This window comes from Gadus morhua, chromosome 9 (genome assembly GCF_902167405.1).
Source record: "Gadus morhua chromosome 9, gadMor3.0, whole genome shotgun sequence".
Lineage (NCBI taxonomy): Eukaryota > Metazoa > Chordata > Actinopteri > Gadiformes > Gadidae > Gadus > Gadus morhua.
In genome coordinates, this window is record NC_044056.1 from 12,042,840 (window position 1) to 12,065,497 (window position 22,658).

General features: G+C 51.1%; 3 protein-coding genes across 3 annotated transcripts in view; 1 reads left to right on the forward strand and 2 right to left on the reverse strand.

Annotated features, from left to right (window-relative positions):
* Positions 1–2,597: 2,597 nt before the first annotated feature.
* hyal6 (hyaluronoglucosaminidase 6) lies at positions 2,598–5,570 on the reverse strand. Its single transcript, XM_030365281.1, has 4 exons — positions 5,411–5,570; positions 3,721–4,671; positions 3,395–3,484; positions 2,598–3,159 (listed from the first exon to the last, which is right to left on the reverse strand). The coding sequence occupies exons 2-4, from the start codon at positions 4,654–4,656 to the stop codon at positions 2,668–2,670; spliced, it is 1,518 nt and encodes a 505-aa protein (XP_030221141.1). The 5' UTR covers positions 4,657–4,671; positions 5,411–5,570; the 3' UTR covers positions 2,598–2,667.
* Positions 5,571–10,134: 4,564 nt separating this feature from the next.
* On the forward strand, positions 10,135–17,602 carry LOC115550342 (neural Wiskott-Aldrich syndrome protein). Its single transcript, XM_075074212.1, is given in 11 exon segments — positions 10,135–10,794; positions 11,698–11,832; positions 12,360–12,446; positions 12,740–12,836; positions 13,487–13,716; positions 13,718–13,731; positions 14,363–14,405; positions 14,854–15,007; positions 15,427–15,944; positions 16,225–16,324; positions 16,669–17,602. Coding segments are annotated over 11 exon segments (1,545 nt in total). The 5' UTR covers positions 10,135–10,689; the 3' UTR covers positions 16,731–17,602.
* Positions 17,603–22,658, reverse strand: part of LOC115550776 (dynein heavy chain 12, axonemal-like) — a 5,592-nt gene continuing 536 nt past the window's right edge. Inside the window, exons 3-8 of the mRNA XM_030366068.1 lie at positions 22,033–22,168; positions 21,536–21,798; positions 20,623–20,794; positions 19,761–20,400; positions 18,890–19,043; positions 17,603–18,608 (exon numbers count right to left, since the gene is read on the reverse strand). Of these exons, the coding sequence (XP_030221928.1) occupies positions 18,451–18,608; positions 18,890–19,043; positions 19,761–20,400; positions 20,623–20,794; positions 21,536–21,798; positions 22,033–22,168 (1,523 nt within the window). The 3' untranslated portion in view covers positions 17,603–18,450. The remainder of the gene's footprint in view (positions 18,609–18,889; positions 19,044–19,760; positions 20,401–20,622; positions 20,795–21,535; positions 21,799–22,032; positions 22,169–22,658) is intronic.

A 22,658-nucleotide genomic window follows, 5' to 3' on the forward strand; every position in this document is an offset into this window, starting at 1 on the left:
TTTGGCTGGACGTCGTTGATCCACGGGACATTACTCCCCCTTACGGGAGCACGCAACCCGGAGAGACGCACATTAAACGCCGGCAATCATCAAAGAGGAATTGTTGTCGGGGGATTATTGAAAGAAAACCCTCCCCTCTGTAGAGGAGAACCACTCTGTGGTGGAACCGTAACTCTGCTGCCAACATACCTCCCCCGGCCGCACTGAGACCCCCAAACAATCTGAGACGCTCGACGCCCCATCCCCTTCAGAGGAGAGGAGGACCTTCACACGCTGACCTGATGGACCCAGACGGCTCAGAATCATGGACTCGCGCCAGGACCACAAATAGTACTGCCTATCTGTGTACTGTGGTACTCTTCTAGTACTAGGTTGGTCCTTTATGTCAGTGGTACCGTGGTTCTATGCTAGTGCTATGTTGGTACTGTATTACAGTAGTACTGCCTCTCTGTGGTACTCTGCTAGAACTATGCTGTTATTACGCTAGTACTACGTTGGTACTGTATGTCAGTAATCCTGTGGTACTATGCTAGTACTATGTTAGTACTCCCTATCTGTGTACTGTGGTACTACCTAGTACTATATTGGTACTGTATGTCAGTACTACTGTGGTACTCTGCTAGTACTGTGTTGGTACTGTTTGTCAGTAGTACTGTGGTACTCTTCTGGTACTAGGTTGGTCCTGTATGTCAGTGGTACCGTGGATCTATGCTAGTGCTATGTTGGTACTGTGTGTCCGTATGTACGGTTAGTACTCTCTAGTACTCACTAGCACCACTAGTAGCTACGGTCAGTCAGTCCTGTGTGTGTTTGTGCGGGTTGCTGTCACCAGATCTCTCCATGTGTTTGCAACAGAGTGAGTTGATGAAACTGTGGGACAGACAGAGCGACGAGGTCTGCTGCGGTGGTCCGTCTGTCTCCAGCAGGGAGTAAATAGTGTGGTGAGAGGGTCTGCAGCCCAGCGCGGTGGTGATGGGGGTCTCCAGCCCACAGACGATGGGCTCCAGCCTCCCAGTCTACCAGCGATTCAAGTTTATTCCCCAGTATGTTGTTTTGTTTCCGAGCAGAAAGCTGCGTCTCCTGGGAACCTCGGAGCAGAGCCTTTATGAGCTGAATCACCATGGGCTCTCTCTCACCCCAGAGGAACCCGCTCTCCATGGAAGCGTGTTGAGATGAACTGCAGGCACTTAGCAGACGGTAGAATTCAGGGCATTTCCTACTCTGGGAATCTCTGGGGCAGTTGTAGGTTATATATGGACGGAGTTCATTGGTACAATAGAGGTCAAAGGATATTGGTGTAGAGATAGTTTATATGTTTAGATGTTGTAGGCCTGTATGTAGATGGGATATATCATATCTGTAGATGGAGGGTATATATTTATACAGATGTCATATATTATATCTATAGGTGTGGATATAGGGTATATGTTTAATCTATATTATATCTATATGCCTTCATATAGATATAATATATAATATATTTGTCGATATCAGGCATAGATGAAGTACTGCCTATCTGTGTACTGTGGTACTCTGCTAGTACTATGTTGGTACTATGCTAGTACTATGTTGGTACTATATGTCAGTACTGCCTATCTGTGCACTGTGTACTGTGGTACTATATAATATAAAATATATTGTTAGATATCGGGTATAGATAAAGAGATGTAGTAGTACTACATATACTGTATCTATCAGCCATCATCACAGAGTGAGACTGGAAGAGACAGCTGGAGTAACCATTTACACCGCTCCCTAATCAAGGTAATTATAAAGTGCTGAGAGAGAGAGAGAGAGAGAGAGAGAGAGAGAGAGAGAGAGAGAGAGAGAGAGAGAGAGAGAGAGAGAGAGAGAGAGAGAGAGAGAGAGAGAGAGAGAGTCAGGAGAAGTTTGTTAAATAAAGTGTTTATTATATTAATATATGACGTATATCTTTCATGAAGTATATAGTAGTATACCAAGAAGCAGGGCCGTAGCACCAAATCCTGGGCCCCTATACTATAGGTACTGATGGACCCCCTGCGCCAGGTTGTTGACGCGGGGGGGTATATCACCCTTTTTCAAGGGTGATATACCATGAAAAACCATCAGGAGAATTCTTATGAATGGTGCATGCAGTGAGATGGAAGGATCCGTTGGTCATATGATCCACCTCCTCTGCTGGATGGACCGGGTTATCCGTCCAGCCTGACAGGACGTCGCCATCTAGTGGAGAGCAGTTTAATATACAATGTACTTTTCTTCGCCAATAAAGCTCATAATGTAATGAGCTTTGTTTGGGTTTCTCATTCCCTATCTCTCTTCGTCTCTTGCTCTATTTCGCTACCTGTCTCTCTCTCTTTCTCTCTCTCTCTCTCTCTCTCTCTCTCTCTCTCTCTCTCTCTCTCTCTCTCTCTCTCCCTCTCTCTCTTCCTGTCTCTCTCTCTTCCTGTCTCTCGCTGTGCCTCTCTCCCTCTCTCTTTGTCTGTCTGTCTGTCTGTCTGTCTGTCTTTCTCTCTCTCTGTCTGTCTCCCTCTCTCTGTCTGTCTGTCTGTCTGTCTGTCTGTCTCTCTGTCTGTCTGTCTGTCTGTCTGTCTGTCTGTCTGTCTGTCTGTCTGTCTGTCTGTCTGTCTGTCTGTCTGTCTGTCTGTCTGTCTGTCTGTCTGTCTGTCTCTCTCCCCTCTCCGTCTAAAGGGTGAGGTACTTGACGAGCAGACTGAAGCCCAGGAAAGTGATGATGACGAGGCAGGAGGAGTGAAACGAAAGCAGCCCGCCGTGCCGGGGGCGGGGCAGAGGGGCATGGCCAGGGGACGGGGCTTGGGGCACCTCACAGTGCACCCCCGTCCAGCCCTGGTAGCACTGGCAGGAGAACCTGTGCCTCATGTCCAGGAGGTCCTGCTGGGAGAGGCGGCCTCTGACTCTGTAGTGTGGCTCTGGGGCCCCTTGGCCCTGTGGTGGGGCCCCATGGGGTGGACTCCTGGTGGGGCCCTGGGGGCGGTGATGAATGCTGAAAGAGCGGCGGGGGAGGTGCAGCATGGCGCCGGAGCCCAGGCTCTTGCGGACGCAGCGCCCGTTCTTCTGGCACAGCGCCCGGCTGCACAGTTTGGCGGCCGACGTCACGTTGACCACGTAGTGACCCAGCGGGCCGTCGATGTACTGCTTCACCGCCAGGCAGTTCCTCTGGAGGGAGGAGGTGTTAGGGCCAGAGGAAGACAGAGGAACATGGAGATGTTAGAGCCAGGAGAAGACCGAGGAACATGGAGATGTAAGAGCCAGGAAAAGACAGAGGAACATGGAGATGTTAGAGCCAAGGGAAGACAGAGGAACATGGAGATGTTAGAGCCAGGGGAAGACAGAGGAACATGGAGGTTTGTCTGTGGGTCGATTTGTAGGGAGGTCTGTGGGTAGGACTCACCTGTGAGCTAGCGTATTCCGAGGACCCCCAGAGAACCACCCCTGAAGCGCCCAGGGCAGCGCTCTCTCCGATGGTGGAGACCAGGTCCTTCTGGGATGGGAGGTAATCATCATCAATCATGAACTACGTGGGTTGTAGTGCATATCCTCAATAAGCAGGCGCACACACTAGGCATGATCTCCCTGTTCGGTGTTCATCTCAAGGTTCCTTCCCTCTGGACTGGGGGGGATTCTCCTTGTCCTAACTGTGGTTCAGGGCTAGACTAATACCATATTATGGAGGTGACTCTCCTGATGGATGAGCTCACCTCTGAAAGAGGATCTCACCTCTGAAAGAACCACGAAGGTGTAAGCGTAGAAGGGTCTGGAGTAGACAAACACGGGCAGCGTGTGGTCCGTGCGGGCGATGGACGCGATCCTCATGGCCTCCTTGACGCGGTAGTGGACGAACTTGACGGTGTTGGCGGAGGAACGCAGCTCGTAGTCCAGGTAGACGGAGGGGTAGAGCGCCGTGCTCTCCCGCCACAGCCACATCAGGTGGTCGTTGCGCACGTGCTCCGCGTCGGGACACTCCCCGGTGTAGCGCTGGGGGTGGCGCTTGTAGCCGTAGTTGTAGCAGTCGGGGAACAGGTAGAAGCCCCAGAGGCCGGCCGGCCGGCGGCCCTCGGCCAGGGCCAGGGTGGAGTTCATGAAGGCCAGCCCCGACCGCTCAAAGCTCTCTTTGGCTTCCTTCTCCACCTTGCCGTCGGGCCAGGTGGGGTGGAGCGAGCGGACGTGCTCCCTGGACCGGTTGCGATAGATGTCCTTGGATCCCCAGTTGCGGACCCACTGGGGCCTCCAGTTCTCCCAGTCGATGACGCCCAGCCCCCGGAAGTCCTTGTGAGGGATGAGCTTGTCGATGTCGTCCCGGGCCTTGTTCAGGTGCTTGGGGAGGCTCTGGTTCTGGGGCAGGCCCCCGTGGACTGCCGCCCCACTGCTGGAGTAGTAGGGGTAGAGTCCCAGGTGGCTGTGGTAGAAGATGGTGACATTGGGCCCGCTCAGCGTCTCGTTGAGGTTGGCCACGATGTCAAACACGCTCAGGTCCAGGTCAACCTCGAAGCGCAGCCGGCAAGACTCAGTGGGGGCGTTCCAGACCACCAGGAAGGGCCGGTGGGGGATGAGGGGAGCCTGGGCCGGCTTCATCTGCTCCCCCAGGACCCCCTGACCCCCAGGACCCCACAAGACCAGGAAGTGGAGGAGGAGGTGGAGCTCAAGCCGGTGCATGGTCCCCAAGTGCTCCTGGACCAGCCACATGAGGATGGGGAGAGAGGAGGCATGAGGAGAAGAAAGGAGAAAGAGAAGAGATGGTTAGATGAGAGGAGAGAGGTAGGATGAGTAGACAGATGAGGAGAAGAGATGATACATGGAGGAGAGAGGGATGAGGAGGAGGAGAAGAAGAGAGGAAACAGGAAGGAGAGAAGGAGGAGGAGGAGGAGAGGACACGGAGGCGAGAGGGATGAGGAGGAGGAGAAGAGAGGAAACAGGAAGGAGAGAGGGATGAGGAGGAGGAGGAGGAGGAGAGGACACATGATCAGCGGGTCGGTGATGCTGAGGGAAACCACACGATGAGCTCCAGTGAGCAGAGACAAACCTCAGCTGGTGAACAAAGAGATGGATAATGAGGTTTGCCCGCTCTGCATTCCACCACACAACAGGCCTCTGTCCTCAGAGGCACTACCATGAGATTACACATCGGACCCATACACAACATTAAAACAAGTGGTACTGGCACGGCTTTCATCAGAACGGACCTGTGTGGGGTCAAGTGTTATGGATCATAACCGGGCTTCTTGCCGGGCAGCCCGGCAAGAAGCACATACTGTAAACGTTGAGATTCTAGATCTATATATTGTCGGTGGAGGATTTCTGCAGGAAAACCCTCCCCTCTGACGGAGAACCACAGTGACGGGAGCCCTGAGGCAGTAGGGAGGTGGAGTTAGAGTCCTGATGGGGTTAGTTAAGCTTCATAGCTACCTACCTTCACGTCCTCCCAGCGCCGTCTTGCACAAACAGATCTAATCCGCTGTTTACTTCAAATAATTTGAACGCTGTTGTTCTCCGAATACATCTTCATCCAGCCGTCAACAGGAACTGGACTGGTGTAGACGGGGCAGGCCTGACTGGGAGCCACTGGTGTTAGTGAGAGTACTGGTGTTACTGGTCAGAGATGGCTCCTCCTTGCTGGCCTCATTACCCCCTCAACGCTGGTGCTCATGTCCTCACCCCTTCACACAGACCCAAACACTCATGGTCACACTGTTCCTGAGTGAGGTCATATCAGAATGTCATCAAGAGCAGGTGAGTTGAAGTGCATGTCATCAAAGAGCAGGTCGGGGTTTGGACGTCTTGCAGGTAGACTGGGGACATTGGGGACCCCCCTGACTCAGCATTCTGCCTCCTCCACCCTTCATATCCACCTCCAATCACTTTATATATATACGAAACAAAAAATATAGCCTTTTTTTTTTTTTACATTATGTCAAACAAAAATAGACAAATAATCGACAATAATAAAGAACAGTATGATGATAAATATCAGAATCACAAATATAACAAAATTAAAAAAGATATGAAAGCTACAAAAATAAATGAAAACATTAAAAATGTATATGCATTACAAATGGACCACATGTTTTTTTGCAGACCTTTTGAAGTTGTATTTGCTATGTTTTTTGGCAGTTGATTCCATAATGAAATTGATCTATAAATGATGGTATTTTTAAGTAGATTGGACCTTGGTCTGGGTAAAGCTAGATGTCTGTTATTTGCTCCTATAGTGCTATGACCGTGTCTGTCAGACACACTGACTAAACCTTCAGCAAAGAAGGCAGGTCTTTTTTCAGTTTATGACTGACCTTAGGAACAACAAGAGATTAAGAGAGACCTTTTGTTTTATTGTGAGCCATGTGTCACGACTTGACTCGGAGACAGGGACTCAGACGCAAAACTCAAAAGACGGCAGTATGTTTAAACCAAAAACGCTTTAGTAGAAAATGGTGACAAAAAAATGCTCTCATGGAGAATACAAAACTATAACAAAAGATGCTCGCTAAGGGGGATACAAAACACAATTAAATGCAGTAGTATCTGCAAGTGTCTGGGCACAAAAAACTTGGACTGGAACTGACATTAGACAAAGGAAAACAAAGGCTATTTATGCATGAGGGAGGGGAACACAGGTGAGACGAATCAGAGACCGGGGAGGCAATCACAGTGGAGGAAGTCAAGTGCCTGAAACGAGAGGGAGAAGGGAACTACAAAATAAAACAAACACAAACTTTGCGTGACATGGCACCATGACAGGCTAATGCCTTACTTCAGTGTTAGTGTGAATGGAGCAGCTCAGTGCCAAACGGGCTGCTGTGTTCTGAGCTACCTGAAGTTTATGCAAGTCTTTTTTGGTTGCTGATGACCAGATATTTGTACAATACTCAAGGTTTGACAAGACCAAAGCATGTACAACATTTTTGAGATAATGATGTCAATGTGAACTGACCTGGACAGTGAATCAACAATGGTAAGACCCAAGAGTTTTATTGTGTTAACTTGAATGGGTGTACAACCTACAGGGCCGTTGCTACAAGTCCTGGGCCCCTATACAAGATGTACTGATGGGCCCCCCTGCGCTGGATTGTTGACGGGGGGGGGGGGGGGGGGGGGGGGGGCTAGTACTGTGGGCTGGTAGTTCATTTTTTTTTTTTTTTTTTTTTTTTTTATTGCCATGGGCCCCCCCTGGGCTGTGGGCCCCTAGAATCGTCATCACCTTTCACCCCTTATCGACGGCCCTGACAACCTATAACTAAATTTAACTGAGTTTTTTTTGCCAGCATATATATTGAGCAAAACACAATAAATTTAGTCTTTTCAGTGTTGAGAGCCAGTTTTATTCTCATTGACCCAGTTAAATACATAATTGAATGAATCATTTAAGTTAGCTGTTAGCTCATTACACAGAATATCAGCACAGTAAACAGTGTTGTCCTCGGCATACATTCCAATATTGACATTCTTTGTACATAGCGGCAAATCATTAGTAAATATCGAAAACAGTAATGGACCAAGGCAATTACACAGTGTGGTGTAGCTGTGTGGCACACCACAGTGTATGACCTTTGAGTTTGTAAAACTGCCTTTGAAAAAAAACTTTGTTTTCATCCTGTAAGATAGTCCTCTGGCCAGGCTATTGCTGCAGATGTAAAGCCATAACTCTTAGCTTTTCCAATTAGCAGCTCATGGTCAATTACTGCTGCACGAAAATCAAGCATAACTGCCCCACCTAATTCTCGACTAAATGTTAGTCATCCAGTCATCAGTCATTTCTGCAAGTGCAGTGCAAATGGAATATCCTTCTCTATATGCATGCTGTGAGTTAGATGTTAATTTATTACTGGTGATATAATCCTTTATTTGATAAAAAAACAATTTCTTTAATTAATTTTGCTCAATACTGGTAAAATACTTATAGGCCGACTATTGGGAGCATTAGAAGCACGATTCTTATATTTTATGAGTGGAATGATTTTAGCTTCTTTCCAATCAGCTGGATGAACACTTTGGATTAGAGCAGACAGTTGTTAAATTTATGGGCTGTAGGAAACGATACATGGCTGGCAGCTAATTTCAACAATTGACCATCAAGATTATCAGTGCATAAGGTTCAGAAATATTTCTTAATTGAAATTCTTGTATGGTCTCTAATGCCTCCTCCCACATCCTTCTCCAACCCCTACCCCCTCCGTCAACTTCCTCCTCCCTCCTAATCATCCTCCACCCTCTGTCCTCCTACTCACTCCATCACCCACCTCCATCCTCTTCTTCCACCCTCCTCCTCCTTCAACCTCCTCCACCCTCCCCCTCCTCCACCCTCCTCCTCCTGCACCCTCCTCCTCCTGCACCCTCCTCCTCCTCCTCCACCCTCCTCCTCCTCCCTGCTCCTCCACCACCCTCCTCCTCCTCCTCCTCCCTCCTCCTCCTCCAGCCTCCACCCTCCTCCTCCACCCCCCTCCACCACCCTCCTCCTCCACCCTCCTCCTGCCCCATCTTTGATCTGCCATTGACTGCCAATCAGAGAGGAGACATGGATGAGCAGCTGGGAGAAGGACACGGTCACGTGACCATCAAGTAGACCACTGGGGCTTCAGACCTGACTGTGTGGTGCCATCTAGTGGTGAGCGTTTCAACATGCCCCTTATTCACTCATGCTCAGTCCTAAACTAAAAGGCCCAAATATGTCATTGTGTTCAGAAGGGACAGAACCCCGTTTGAGGAGCAGTCCGGTGTGTCTGGGAACACAAAGGCTTTCTGCAGGAGATTAGATTACAGCCAAACACTCCGGACCAGATTTTCTGGTTGGACAATTGAGCATAAAGCTCTCACACTCCAGCGGTGATATCCACAGAGAGCCGTTCAGCCAGAAGACATCGGCAGCGTAGGACCCACCAAGGCTTAGGTTCAAACCGCGATCAGCACAGTAGAACTCAGAAGGAAGGGAGCGACGTTTCAACAAGTGGTTTGATATGTCGTCGGAGCGGTGAGAGGAGGGGACATAATGGAGTATTGTGTGGACATTACGTAGGGCCGCTGTATGAATGCCCCACAGTCCACTCATCACTCACATGACCACAGAGAAACACACATTTACAGTGCTCCTCTGGTCATTTACATTTTCGTTTTTCCATGCCAATAAAGCTCTTTTAAATTTAACAGATAGAGTGATAGATAGGTGTGTGTTTCTGTGTTTCTGTGTTTCTGTGTGCGTGTGTGCGTGTGTGCGTGCGTGTGTGCGTGTGTGTGTGTGTGTGTGCGTGTGTGGGGGGGGAGATGTGTGTTTGTGTTTGTAACTAAAGTACATGTGACCTGCTGGCTAACTCTGGATTAGCGTCTTGCTAATTCGCTTCAGGGTTTAGCCGGAGGCCCACTCCCATCTGTCCTCCCACCTTCAGGGATAAACACTGTACAGAATACCATGTGTCTTCAATAACCGTAATAACATGCCCTCATGTCTTTAATAACTAAATCAATACCCTAATTTCTCCAATAACATGTTGTATCTTTAATAACAGTAATAACATGACCCCATGACTGAAATAACAGTAATAACATGCCCTAGTGTCTTAAATAACAGTAATAACAATACTCTACATGTCTTTAATAACTGTAATAACATGCCCTCATGTCTTTAATAATACTAATAACATCCCCTATGACTTTAATAATAGTAATAACATGCCCTCATGTCTCCTATACAGTAATAAGAATCTCATCATGTCTTTAAAAACAGTAATAACATGCCCTCATGTCTTTTATAACAGTAATAACATGCCCTCATGTCTATAAGAGTAATAACAATACTCTACATGGCTATAACCGCTATAAGGACTAAAGAAACATAAACAACTAACACCTCTGGAAAATCATAATCACATTGGTGAATTAAAACACAAATATCCGCCCGGTTAAATGACAAAGAGGTAAGATGTATACACAATATATAATTAATTATAAGCAGCATAAAAGGTAAACTGGAATAATGAAATACAAAATAAAATTCCCATGAGATGCATGGCGCAGTTGTGAGGAATGTGCACCAATAAAGTAGATCACGGTTAACGGTGTATCTTTTGCCGGTACAGTAGAATCTATTTTAACACGTCAATCACCCCTGGCCCCGCCCCCCGTGACGCTATGGCCCGCCCTCCCAGGCTGCTGCATTCCTCCTGCAGCGTCTTGGTGCAGAAGGGGTCACATGTTCCCCGACCGGAGGATGTTGAGGTGGTACCCGACTAGAGGAGCGGATGCGCTGAGCAGGTTGAGGCGTCTCATCAGCTGACCGTGCGGCGGTCAACGTCCATGTGCGGATAACTACTCTTCAGGACGAGGTCGGATCCCCCTGCGTTTCTCCTCTTTCCGGAGTGGTCTCTCCCGTGTTGCTGCCATGTTGGGTTCAGCCTAGTGCTGCAGCCGGACTTCAGGGAGCAAAGTTTCCCTTCACCTTGTACACAAACCCCGGGTGGTCCCCGGGACGTCGCCCGAACCGCGGGACCAGTGAAGCTACCGGCCAACGCGAGGCGGAGAGGGGAGAGGGAGAGAGATAGAGAGAGAGAAGAGGGGGAGAGAGAGAGAGAGAGACAGAGACATAGACATAGACACGCGAATGCGATGATCGCTCTGCAGGCCAACAGAACCTGCGTGTGCATGGGTTTGATCTAAGGTTGCAGATATCCATGCATCATCGGTGTTGATCACCAGCTCAGTGAGATGTCCGGGCAGCAGCCGGGCCGGCGGGCGGCCCACACCGGCTCCATCCTGCTCACGCCGCAGGAGAACGACTGCCTCTTCGGGTACCTGGGCAAGAAGTGCCTGGTAAGTTTCTGCACGCTTAATGTTGCAGGCGTTGCGCATCGTAGCACGAGCCAGTGCGTGAGGTTCAGACGGGGTCAGGCAGGGTCGGCTCAGGCTGAACCCCGAGGTGGAGGGTGACTGCAGCCAAGGCCGGGGCTAGACAATTGGGGCCGGGGCTAGACTCTGGGGGCCCTAGTGGAACAGATGATCGAGGTAGATGTACAGGGCAGGTCTCCCTCTTTCAGCGGGGCAGACCTGGGAGGCCGTTGGCCTGGCCTCGTCATTGAGTCAAATGTCAGTTTAGACTATTAACATCATTGTGGTTGTACTGGGCAGCGGCCGGTATACCCAGTAGCAGAATGGATATGGCCTACCAGGTAATGCAGGGGGCGAAAAAAAAATGCCCCCTGCGAAAAAAAAATGTTCGAACTTGCGAAAAATTCAGCTTTTCGATGACGTTCACGTCGCGCAATTACGTCACTTCATAACGTTCCCATGGCAACAGGGGGAAATGGCTGCTCTTGTATGATGTAAAAGCAACATTTTTTAACTTTATGCTAAGATATATGTGATTTCTTTGCAACGAAAACGCGGGGATTATGAAATCATGCAAGCCCCGCGAAAACCTGCAATTTATGCGGTGAAAGTGTGGCATATTTGAAAAAATGCGGCCCCTCATGAATATGCAGACTTTGGCTGATTATGCATTGAATTATGCGATCGTATAATCACGTTTTTCTGGAGGGACTGGTATATAATGTGTGTGTTTGTGACTGTGTGTGTGTGTGTAATGGTGTGGCCTGGCGTTAATGAGTCAAATATCGGTTTAGACTATTAGCCTCACTGGTTGTAATGGGCAGCGGCCGGTATACCCAGTAGCAGACTGTGACCAGGTGACCAGGTGTTGTGTGTTGTGTGCCCCAGGCCCTGTGCTCCGCCGTGGTCCAGGTCTACGCCGCCGACCGGAGCTTCTCCTGGGCCAAGCGGTGCTGCGGGGTGGCCTGTCTGGTGAAGGACAACACCCAGAGGTCCTACTACATCAGGGTGCTGGACATCAAGGTGGGTGGGCTCCCTCCTCATGGTCAACCGGACAGCACCCCATCACCCATTTAAAATGTTTTGCCTGTATGATCATCCCTGGAAGGAGGGATCCCCACTCTGAAGGAGGGATCCCCCACTCTGAAGGAGGGATCCCCCACTCTGAAGGAGGGATCCCCACTCTGAAGGAGGGATCCCCAACTCTGAAGGAGGGATCCCCCACTCTGACGGTGGGATCCCCACTCTGAAGGAGGATCTCCCCCTCTGAAGGAGTGATCCCCAACTCTGAGGGAGGATTCCCCACTCTGAAGGATGATCCCCCACTCTGGTCAGAAGCTCTACTTTAACCACTGTAGGACTGCTGTAGGACTGCTGCTATGTTAGCTGGCGGTCTGAGCAAGGTTAGCTGACCGTGGTCTGACCAAGGGTGTCTGAGACACAGTCTGACCCAGGGTGCTGGGTGCTGGGTGCCAGGTTAGCAGGGGTCTGACCCAGAGGTCCTGCTGTAACAGCACCAGTGTTCTGACCCAGGGTGTCGCCCCCTGCAGGACGGGAGCAGCCTGTTTGAACAGGAGCTGTACAGCAGCTTCTCCTTCAGCAGCCCGAGGTCCTACTTCCTCAGCTTCCCCGGAGACGTAAGGGCGCGTGTTGGTCTGATTAATGTGTGTGTGTGTGTGTGTGTGTGTGTGTGTGTGTGTTTGGGTGTATATATAATGCGTATATGGTGTAAGTGTATATAATGTGTGTGTGTATTTAATGTGTTTGTGTGTGTGTATGTATATATAATTTGTGTGTGTGTGTGTGTTTGTGTAAAGTATTTAATGTGTGTGTACATAATATGTGTGTGTGTCCATTTAATGCGTGTGTGTGTGTGTGTGTGTGTGTGTGTGTGTGTGTGTGTGTGTGTGTGTGTGTGTGTGTGTGTCAGAGCTCCCAGGTGGGGGTGAACTTCGCCAGTGAGGAGGAGGCTCGGCGGTTTCGCTCCGCCCTCAACGACCTGCTCGGCCGGCGGCAGCGCAGGGCAGGTGGGTGACCCCTGACCCCTGCCCTTGATCCCCAACCCCTGACTGTGACCCCTGACCCTGGCCCCTGTTTCTGATCGTGACCCCGACCCCTGGCCCCTGACCCTGACCGTGACCCCCAACCCTGACCCCTGACCCTGAACCCGACCCCTGGTCCCTGACCCTGACCGTGACCCCCAACCCTGACCGTGACCCCTGACCCTGACTCTGACCCCTGGCCCCTGAACGTGACCCCCAACACCCCGACCCTGACCGCTGGTCTCCCAGCGTTACCGGTTTAGCTCAGCTTGTCGAGCAAGGCACTAACAGGGGCTGGGTTGGGGGTTCTATTCCCATCGGTAGAGCAAGGCACTAATGGCCTGTGTTGTGGATTAACAGGATTACACATTAAGTCTCCGCTGTGTTGACAGAGATTAGCCGCTCCTCCAGGACCGCTCATATGGCTGCCCGTGTTCATCGTTGTCACGGCAACCATGTGTTTGTCGTCGTTACCACGTGGTTGCCGCGGTAACCACAAACTCTTCCATGGTCTGGGTTGGCCCAGTGGCCGGTCAAGAGTTTACGGGCCTGAGGAGGTCTGTGGGTCCTCCCTCAGAGACCTCTGGGGTCTGCCTCCACCCCCAGCGTGTGTTTCTCCACCCTCCTGTCCTCAGGTCCGTCGCTCCCCTTGGCCACGGTGGACATGAAGAACCCAGATATCAACAGCATGCGGTTCCATAACTCCCAGCACCACCACCAGCACCACCACCACCACCACCAGCACCAGCAGCAGCACCCCGCGCCCCAGCAGCAGCTCTACCAGCTGAACAACAGGCTGGTCCACCGCAAGGACAAGAAGACCAAGAGCAAGAAGAAGAGGCTCACCAAGGCGGACATCGGCACGCCCCAGCAACTTCCAGTCAGTGCTGGTGAACCTGTTATATTGAACCTGTTATAGTGATAGTGAACCTCTGTAGGGTAGTGGGGTGAACCAGTTATAGTTACAGTGAACCTTTTATAGTGATATTGAACCTGTTTTAGTCATGGTGAACCTGTTTTAGTGTTAGTGAACCTCTGTAGCGTAGTGTAGTGCAGTATAGTGAACCAATTATAGTGATCTGAAAGCAGTTATAGTGATAGTGAACCTGTTATAGTGAATCTGTTTTAGTGGTAGTGAATCTGTTTTAGTGATAGTGATCCTGTTATAGTTATAGTGAATCTGTTTAGTGACAGTGATCCTGTTATAGTGAATCTGTTTAGTGATAGTGATCCTGTTATAGTTAGAGTGAATCTGTTTAGTGATAATTTCTTCCGTTATAGTGAATCTGTTTAGTGATAGTGTTCCCTGTTATAGTGAATCTGTTTAGTGATAGTGATCCTGTTATAGTGAATCTGTTTAGTGATAGTGATCCTGTTATAGTTATAGTGAATCTGTTTAGTGATAGTGATCATGTTATAGTTATAGTGAACCTGATTTAGTGATAGTGAACTTATAATAGTGACATTCAACGTGTTCTAGTCTAAAGGATGTTTGTGTTTTTTATTTGCAGGCACATCGGCCATGTTGGCTGGGACCCCAACACTGGGTTTGATGTGAGTCAGGATGTGTGCGTCTGTGTGGTGGGATGTGTGAGACTGTAATAGTGTGTGCTTCTGTGTAATAGGATGTGTGTGTCTATGTATTAGTGTGTATGTCTGTGTTATGGGTTGTGTGTCTGTGTAATGGGGCCAGTAAGACTTGTGTCAGGAAAACTCTACACTTTACGACGCTCAAAGCACCGTGGAAGAACAATCAATTTAATAATAAAACATTGATGTTATAGATGAAAGTAGCTTGTTTTTGGTCATGGTTGGTAACCCGTAGTAACGGACTCAACCGTGTTCGTACGTTCCGATATGGCCCGCTGCTTCCACCCGACCCCCCCCAGGCCCTTGGGGTCCCGGGGCCCGGGCCTCCACCCGTCCACCCGTCCACCCGGTCCCACAGTGGGTCGGGCCCAGTGCCTTGGGGCTGCTCGGTAACTAATGGATACTCCTGCAGCTCAACAACCTGGACCCAGAGCTCAAGAACCTGTTCGACATGTGCGGCATCTCGGAGGCCCAGCTGAAGGACCGCGAGACGTCCAAGGTCATCTACGAGTTCATCGAAAAGAAGGGCGGCGTGGAGGCCGTGAAGAACGAGCTCAGGAGACAAGGTGAGCTCACCTGTAGGCTGTTAGTCGCTCACCTGTCAGCCGCTCACCTGTTAGCCGCTCACCTGTACACCTGTTAGCTGTTCACCTTTTAGCCGTTCACCTGTTGGCTGTTCAGCTGTTGGCTGTTCACCTGTTAGCTGTTCACCTGTTAGCCTTTCAATTGTTAGCTGTTCACCTGTAGGCAGTTCACCTGTTAGCTGTTAGCCGTTCACCTGTTTGCTGTTCACCTGTTAGCCTTTCACCTGTTAGCTGTTCACCTGTTAGCTGTTCACCTGTTAGCTGTTCAGCTGTCAGCTATTCACCGGTTAGCCTTTCACCCGTTAGCTGTTCATCTGTAGGGAGTTCACCTGTTAGCTGTTAGCCGTTCACCGGTAGGCTGTTCACCTGTTAGCTGTTCAACCCTTCTCTCTCTCCTCCAGCCCCCCCACCCCCACCCACCCGTGGCGGACCCCCTCCCGTCCCACCTCCCCCCCCCTCCAGAGGAGGCCGGGGAGCCCCTCCTCCGCCCCCACCCTCCAGAGCCCCCTCTTCCGCTCCCCCTCGACCCCCTCCCGCCCGGCCCGGCACCCTGGGGGCCCCTCCCCCTCCCCCTCCCCCCCCGCCCACCAGAGGGGGCCAAGCCCATCACAATCACCAAGCTCCTCCTACTCCCCCGGCCCAGTCTCCTCCCCCTCCCACCGCTCCACCCCTCTCGAGCTCCGCCCCCGCCCCTCCCCCTCCCCCTCCGCCTCCCCCACCGGGACCCCCACCCCCCACAGAGCCCGACGGAGGAGGAGGAGGGGGGGGGAAGTCAGCCCTGCTGGAGCAGATCCGTGGGGGTGCCCAGCTGAGGAAGGTGGAGCAGAACCCGACCCAGACCCAGACCCAGAGCCCCGCCCCCCCGGGGGGCCGCGACGCCCTGCTGGACCAGATCAGACAGGGCATCCAGCTGAAGACTGTGAGTCCCCGTAGAACCACATCACGTAGAACCGCAACACGTAGAACCAACGCATGCAGAACCGCATCACGTAGTACCGCAACACGTAGAACCAGCGCATGTAGAACCACCATATGGAGAACAGCAACGCGTAAAACCACTGCATGTAGAACTACAACAACATGAACCAAAACAACATGTAGAACCGCCATACATGGAACCACTACGACACGTAGAACCATAACACACCGGACCACAGCCCTCCCCCACCCCTGACGGAGGTCCTGATTGTGTGGTGCAGGTGACGGAGCAGCAGGACTCGGGCCCCGCCCCATCGGCTGGGATCGTGGGGGCGCTGATGGAGGTGATGCAGAAGAGGAGCCGAGCCATCCACTCTTCAGGTGACCACAGGACCCCCACAGGATGACATCATAGGGCTGCATGATGACTTCATAGGGCTGATGATGACATCATAGTACTGCATGATGACATCGTAGGATTGAATGATGACATCCTAGGGCTGTTGATGACATCAGAGGGCTGCATGATGACATCATCATAGAGCTGCATGATGACATCATAGGGCTGATGATGAAATTAAAGGGCTGAATGATGTAATCATAGGGCTCCTTGATGACATAGGGCTGAATGATGGCATCATACTGTATGACTGAATGATGACATAAATTATGACCTCATCAATGATCAATGACCCGGGGCTAAAGGCTGTGGTTTTGTTTCCCAGATGACGACCCCGACGAGGAGGAGGATGAAGACTTTGAGGATGATGATGAGTGGGACGACTAGCCTACGAGACCTTCCTGTATTTATTGTTGCCTTTAAATCCTTTTGTAGCGTTCACTCCTCCTTCGTTTCATCTGGATACCTTCCTGAGCACCCCCTTCCTCCATTTCCTGTTTAACGATGACAGCATCCTGTGGTTGCAGCCCAGCTAGCTAATAGCAGCTAAGGAGCTACGCTAGCGGTGCGTCGGGAGGTTTTTTTATCATGTTTCAGCGTTCCGAAGGCGAAAGTATCTTCTGTGTTTTCATGACGGATCAGAAACAGATTTCCGATCCTCATTTCTTTACCATCTCTGTGGTTTTCTTACTCAGTCTTAGTTTAGCACACCTACCTAAACATCTGGATGTACTAAAGTAGGGTTGACTGAAACACTTAAAGGATTAATGTGGCTGTTGACTTTAGTTGTTTTTTGTTGTGTGTGTGCGTGAGTGTGAATATAAAAGTTAAGGTTTGAATAAAAATACCATTTAAATCACTATTAGGGGAGAAACTGCAGACTACTGTCTGTAGTCCTTCTGAGCGTACTTAGCATCACATTGCTACGTCTCATTACGCTGTTACCACGGTAACTACTAAAACTTGTTTCGCTGTAGAACGCTAGTGTTAGCATCCGACTATCTTACAGACACCTAATATCAAACTCTAACAAGCTTGTGTGACGCAACATGTCCGTGAATGCCTGAGAAGACATAAAACAAGCCGTTAATTTACCAACGTTTGGCAAAAAGCTTATTTTATTTGAGTGCTTTCAGACATGGCTGCCCATGACTTCCTGTTATAACAGGAAGTGGGCTCTGACACGCAGCTGCACCCCAGAGACTAAACGCTGCATCCACAGATGAGGGTAAAAGATTGAAATAAATGTTGACTTTACAGACCTGGCTCCTGTGTGCTGATGATTGACATGCGACATGTGTGTGTTTCATTTAATCATGCTATATATTGATCTAATTAGTGCCACTACTTGTCTCTGAATGAGATAACTCCAGTAAAGCTGATACGACCACAAGATGACTGCCAGCCAAGAGGAGCATAAAGAGACGCATGAGGTAAGTTAAAGCTTGTGGACTTTGACGAGAATGAGGTTATATTATTGATAACCCCAGTTATCTAGTGTAGTTTAGCAAGTAGCATCGTGGTTCCAGTAGGGGGCGATGTGCGTTTAGTTTGCAATCGTTTCCCCTGAAGATCAATTATACATGGTTAAAATACATTATCATACAGTGTATATTACACCACTACATCATCATACAGTATATATTACACCAATACATCATACAGTATACATGACACCAATCCAGTCTGTTTACTAGAACAAGCACCCTATAACACACACCCATCTCACGCACACACACGCACACACCAGTAAAGCTATTCATAGTTGTCAGCTGTCAGGTGTGAGTTTGGTTCTGCAGCCTACCCAACCCCCAGTAACCCCACACAGTTACCCCATCCTCCATACATGCACCTCTAACCCAACCTAAACGCCCCCATCTCTAACCTAGTATCTAAATTTAACAATCTCAAACCTAGAATCTAAACTTAATCTCTAAACTAGTATCTAAACTTAATCTCTAACCTAGTATCTAAATTTAACCATCTCTAACCTAGTATCTAAATGTAATCATCACAAACCTAGTATCTAAACTGAATCTCTAATCTAGAACCTAAACTTAATCATTAACCTATTATCTAAGCATAACATTTACTAACCTAGTAAAAACTAAACTGTCTGTGGGTCGAGCTCCCGGTACAGCAGGTAGTCGCGCAGTCTTGGAGGGAAAAGGTCAGAGTTCATGACGTCGGGGTTGTTGAGTCTCTTGAGGGTCAGGCAGCGGCGGATCTTCAGACGACAGATGTGTCCGAGAGACCGAGGAGACCCTGAGGAGATAAACACCGTCAGTACTAGTAGTAGTAGCCCCTACTATCTCATCTTCTGGTAGTATTTCTAGCAGTATTCCTGATAGTATTTATAGTAGTATAGTAGTTGTAGTACATACTGAGGATGCTGCAGATGTCACCCCAGTAGTAGTAGTATTATCTAGTAGTATTTCTAGTAGTAGTATAGTAGTAGTAGTATGTATTGAGGATGCTGCAGATGTCAACCCAGTAGTAGTAGTATTATCTAGTAGTAGTGGTAGTATAGTAGTAGTAGTATTTACTGAGGATGCTGCAGATGTCGGCCCAGGCCCCCTGCCCCTGCAGCAGGCTCCTCAGCGGGGGGCAGAGGGAGACCTGGCCCACGTAGTCCAGCAGGGTCCGGACCACCAGGCCCGAGAGGTGCACCAGGCAGCACAGACCCATGAACTCACAGAACTGTGGGGAGAACATCAGAAAGTTAGAGGAACCACCAGGTGTTGACCCTGCTGGTGATCCAGCTGCCGAGCTGGGGGCCCTAACAAACACTAGAACCTCCTACCAAAAATTAGAACCTCCTACCAAACATTGGAACCTCCAGACAAACATTGGAACCTCCTTACAAACATAATAACCTCCTAACAAACATAAGAACCTCCTAGCAAACATAAGAACCTCCTAACAAACATTCAAACCTCCTAACAAACAGAACCGCCTAACAAGCATTAAGGACCTCCTAAAAAACATAAGCTCATGACAAACATTAGAACCTCCTAACAAACAGACCCTCCTAACAATCATAAAGGATCTCCAAACAAACATAAGCTCATGACAAACATTAGAACCTCCTAACAAACATTAGAACCTCCCACCAAACATCGGAACCTCCTAACAAACATTAGAACCTCCTAACAAACATTAAGGTCCTCCTAACAAACAGAACCTCATAACAATCATTAAGGACCTCCTATCAAACAGAACCTCCTAACAAAGCCCTCCAGACCACCGGTGAGGGACCTGCTGCCGCTGGAGCTCAGGCCTTCAGAGGTTTAGAGGTTCAGAGATTCAGAGACCTTCAGAGGTTCAGAGGCTTCTGAAGGCCTCAACCCCCTGATGCTGCCTCAGAGTCCCCTGAAGGCTCCCCTGTGATGGCTCAGTAGCAGGGCTACAACAAACCGGTATGGCTTTGTCTCCATGGTCCCCGGCGGGCCAGGGGTCCTCGTGGTCCCAGAGGGAGCAGGTCCGGGCGCCGGCGCCGCCCTCACAGCCTCCGCAGCCACACCTCAATCTCTGGGACTGGCCGGGGGCGTGGCCTCCCTGGTCGTCGTTGTCGCCGTGGTGACAGAGGAAGCAGCTCCGCGCATCGTAGCCGTGGTTGAGCAGCAGGCGCATCATGGCGGCGTCCTTGAGGGCGTACTGCAGCGCGGTGGGGAACACCGTGTCGCTCACCACACGGAAGTAGCAGTTGGCGTCGGCGCGGGCCAGCAGCAGCAGCCGGGCGAGGTCGTGGCGCCCGGACCGCACCGCCACCAGGAGGCACTGCAGGGGGTCCAGGTCCGGCCGCGCCCCCGCCTCCAGCAGCGCACGGGTGCAACCGGCATCGCCGTTTGAGACGGCGTAGTAGAGCGCACTGCGTCGCAAGTCCCGGTGGTTCCCCGAGTGGCGGGCACTCATGCGATAGTTGACATCGGCGCCACTGGCGAGTAGCAGCCGCAGGCAGCGGGCGTGGCCACCGGCCGCCGCCGAGTGCAGCGGGCTCTGACCAGCCGCCTTGATGCTCCGGGGGCAGGTCAGCGGGAGCAGCATCTCCAGCACCCTGTGGGGCCGGGTTAGGAACGGACTCAGCCACTGGGAGAGGACTCACTCACTGGGAGAGGACTCACCCACTGGGAGAGGACTCACTGGTAGAGGACCCACTCACTGATAGTGCCTCTACTGTCTAGCCTCTACTGTCATGACCCTACTGTCTAGGATCTACTGTCTAGCCCCTACTGTCTAGCCTCTAGTGTCTAGCCTCTACTGTCTAGCCCCTCCTCACCGGTAGTGTCCTGCGTAGGCGGCCTTGTGGACGGGCAGGTGTCCGGTGCCGCTGGGGAGGTCGGGGTTGGCTCCGTTGTCCAGGAGCAGCCGGACGAGGGAGGGGTCCCCGGCGCCCGCGGCCGCCATCAGCACGCTCTCGCCGCTCAGCGCCTGGGAGTTCACCCTGCTGCCTGTCAGGGGTCAGGGTTCAGCCGCCATATAGGAGGAGTCTTAATAATAACGTAATAACGATCACTAGAGAGACGCAGCAGTTTGTTGCTCACTGGTCGCTGGTCGCTGGCCACTGGTCCTTGGTCACTGGTCGCTGGTCACTGGTACTTGGTCACTGGTCGCTGGTTGGTGGTCCTTGGTCACTGGTCGCTGGTTGCTGGTCACTGGTCCTTGGTCACTGGTCGCTGGTTGCTGGTCACTGGTTGCTGGTCACTGGTCGCTGGTTGCTGGTCACTGGTCGCTGGTTGCTGGTCACTGGTCCTTGGTCACTTGTCGCTGGTTGCTGGTCACTGGTCACTGGTTGCTGGTCACTGGTCCTTGGTCACTGGTCGCTGGTTGCTGGTCACTGGTTGCTGGTCACTGGTCCTTGGTCACTGGTCGCTGGTTGCTGGTCACTGGTCCTTGGTCACTGGTCGCTGGTTGCTGGTCACTGGTCGCTGGTCAATGGTCCTTTGTCACTGGTCGCTGGTTGCTGGTCACTGGTCGCTGGTCACTGATCGCTGGTTGCTGGTCACTGGTCCCTGGTCACTCAGCATTGGTCACTGTTCATTGGTCGCTGGTCGCTTGAGGTGGTGAAGCAGGTTTGAGTGGAGCGGAGTTAAGTCGGGTGGGGTTAAGTGGGGCGGGGTTAAGTGGACCAGGGTCTGGTTCTAGTGGTTCTCGTGGTTCTGGGGGATCATCTAGTTCCGCTGGTGTCTCACCACAGTTGAGGAGGATCTCGGCGATGTGGGCTTGGCCGTGTGGGCTTGGCCGTGTGGGCTCGGCGGCCACGGCTAGGGCGGTCCGCCCCCCGGTGGTCGTCAGGGCGACCGGCGCCCCGGACCGCAGCAGCAGAAGCAGCACCTCGGCGCCCCCCTGCCGCGCCGCCTCGTGGAGCGCCGTCCAACCCCGGGGGCCCGGCTGCCCCACCCAGGACCCCCTGGAGAGCAGCACCTGGGTCACCTTATAGGAGCCCCCCGCACCGCTGCAGCAGGTAGGGGTAAGACAGTACAGAGACAGGTCATTAAGGAGCAGGCAGGGGTTAGACAGTACAGAGACAGGTCATTAAGGAGCAGGTAGGGGTTAGACAGTACAGAGACAGGTCATTAAGGAGCAGGTAGGGGTAAGACAGTACAGAGACAGGTCATTAAGGAGCAGGTAGGGGTAAGACAGTACAGAGACAGGTCATTAAGGAGCAGGTAGGGTTAGACTCTGGTACCTAACAGCAGAGGCTCTCACTCCTGCTGTTGTGTTGAGTGGTGAGGCTCCACGGTCCAGCAGAACCCGGACGTTCTCCACCAGACCGGCCGCCACGGCCCGGGTCAGTGCCGTCTCCAGACCACCACCAGGGGGGACTAGAGGGTCCACCGTGGAACCACAGTGTAGAACCACGTAGAACACAACACACTAGCATCACAACCCAGAACAACATCACAGCATAGCACCACAGCATACATAGCACACAATCCAACATTGATCAACAACAGAGAACCACAACACAACATATATCCTGATACAGCATATAAACCACAGCATAGAACCACACAACATAGAACCACACAACATAGAACCACAACACAAGATAGATCCACATACAACCACAAGGTCAGCATTTGGACGTTCGCCATGTCACCCCCCAGGTCTCCTTGCCAGGCTGTGAGGTCAACAACACATCATCACCTGACCCTAGTGTGTGTGTGTGTGTGTGTGTGTGTGTGTGTGTGTGTGTCTGTGTGGTGTGTGTGTGTGTGTGTGTGTGTGTGTCTGTGTGTGTGTGAATCTGTGTGCGTTTGCGTGTGTGTGTGTGTGTGTGTGTGTGTGTGTACCTTGCACTCCAGCAGCCTT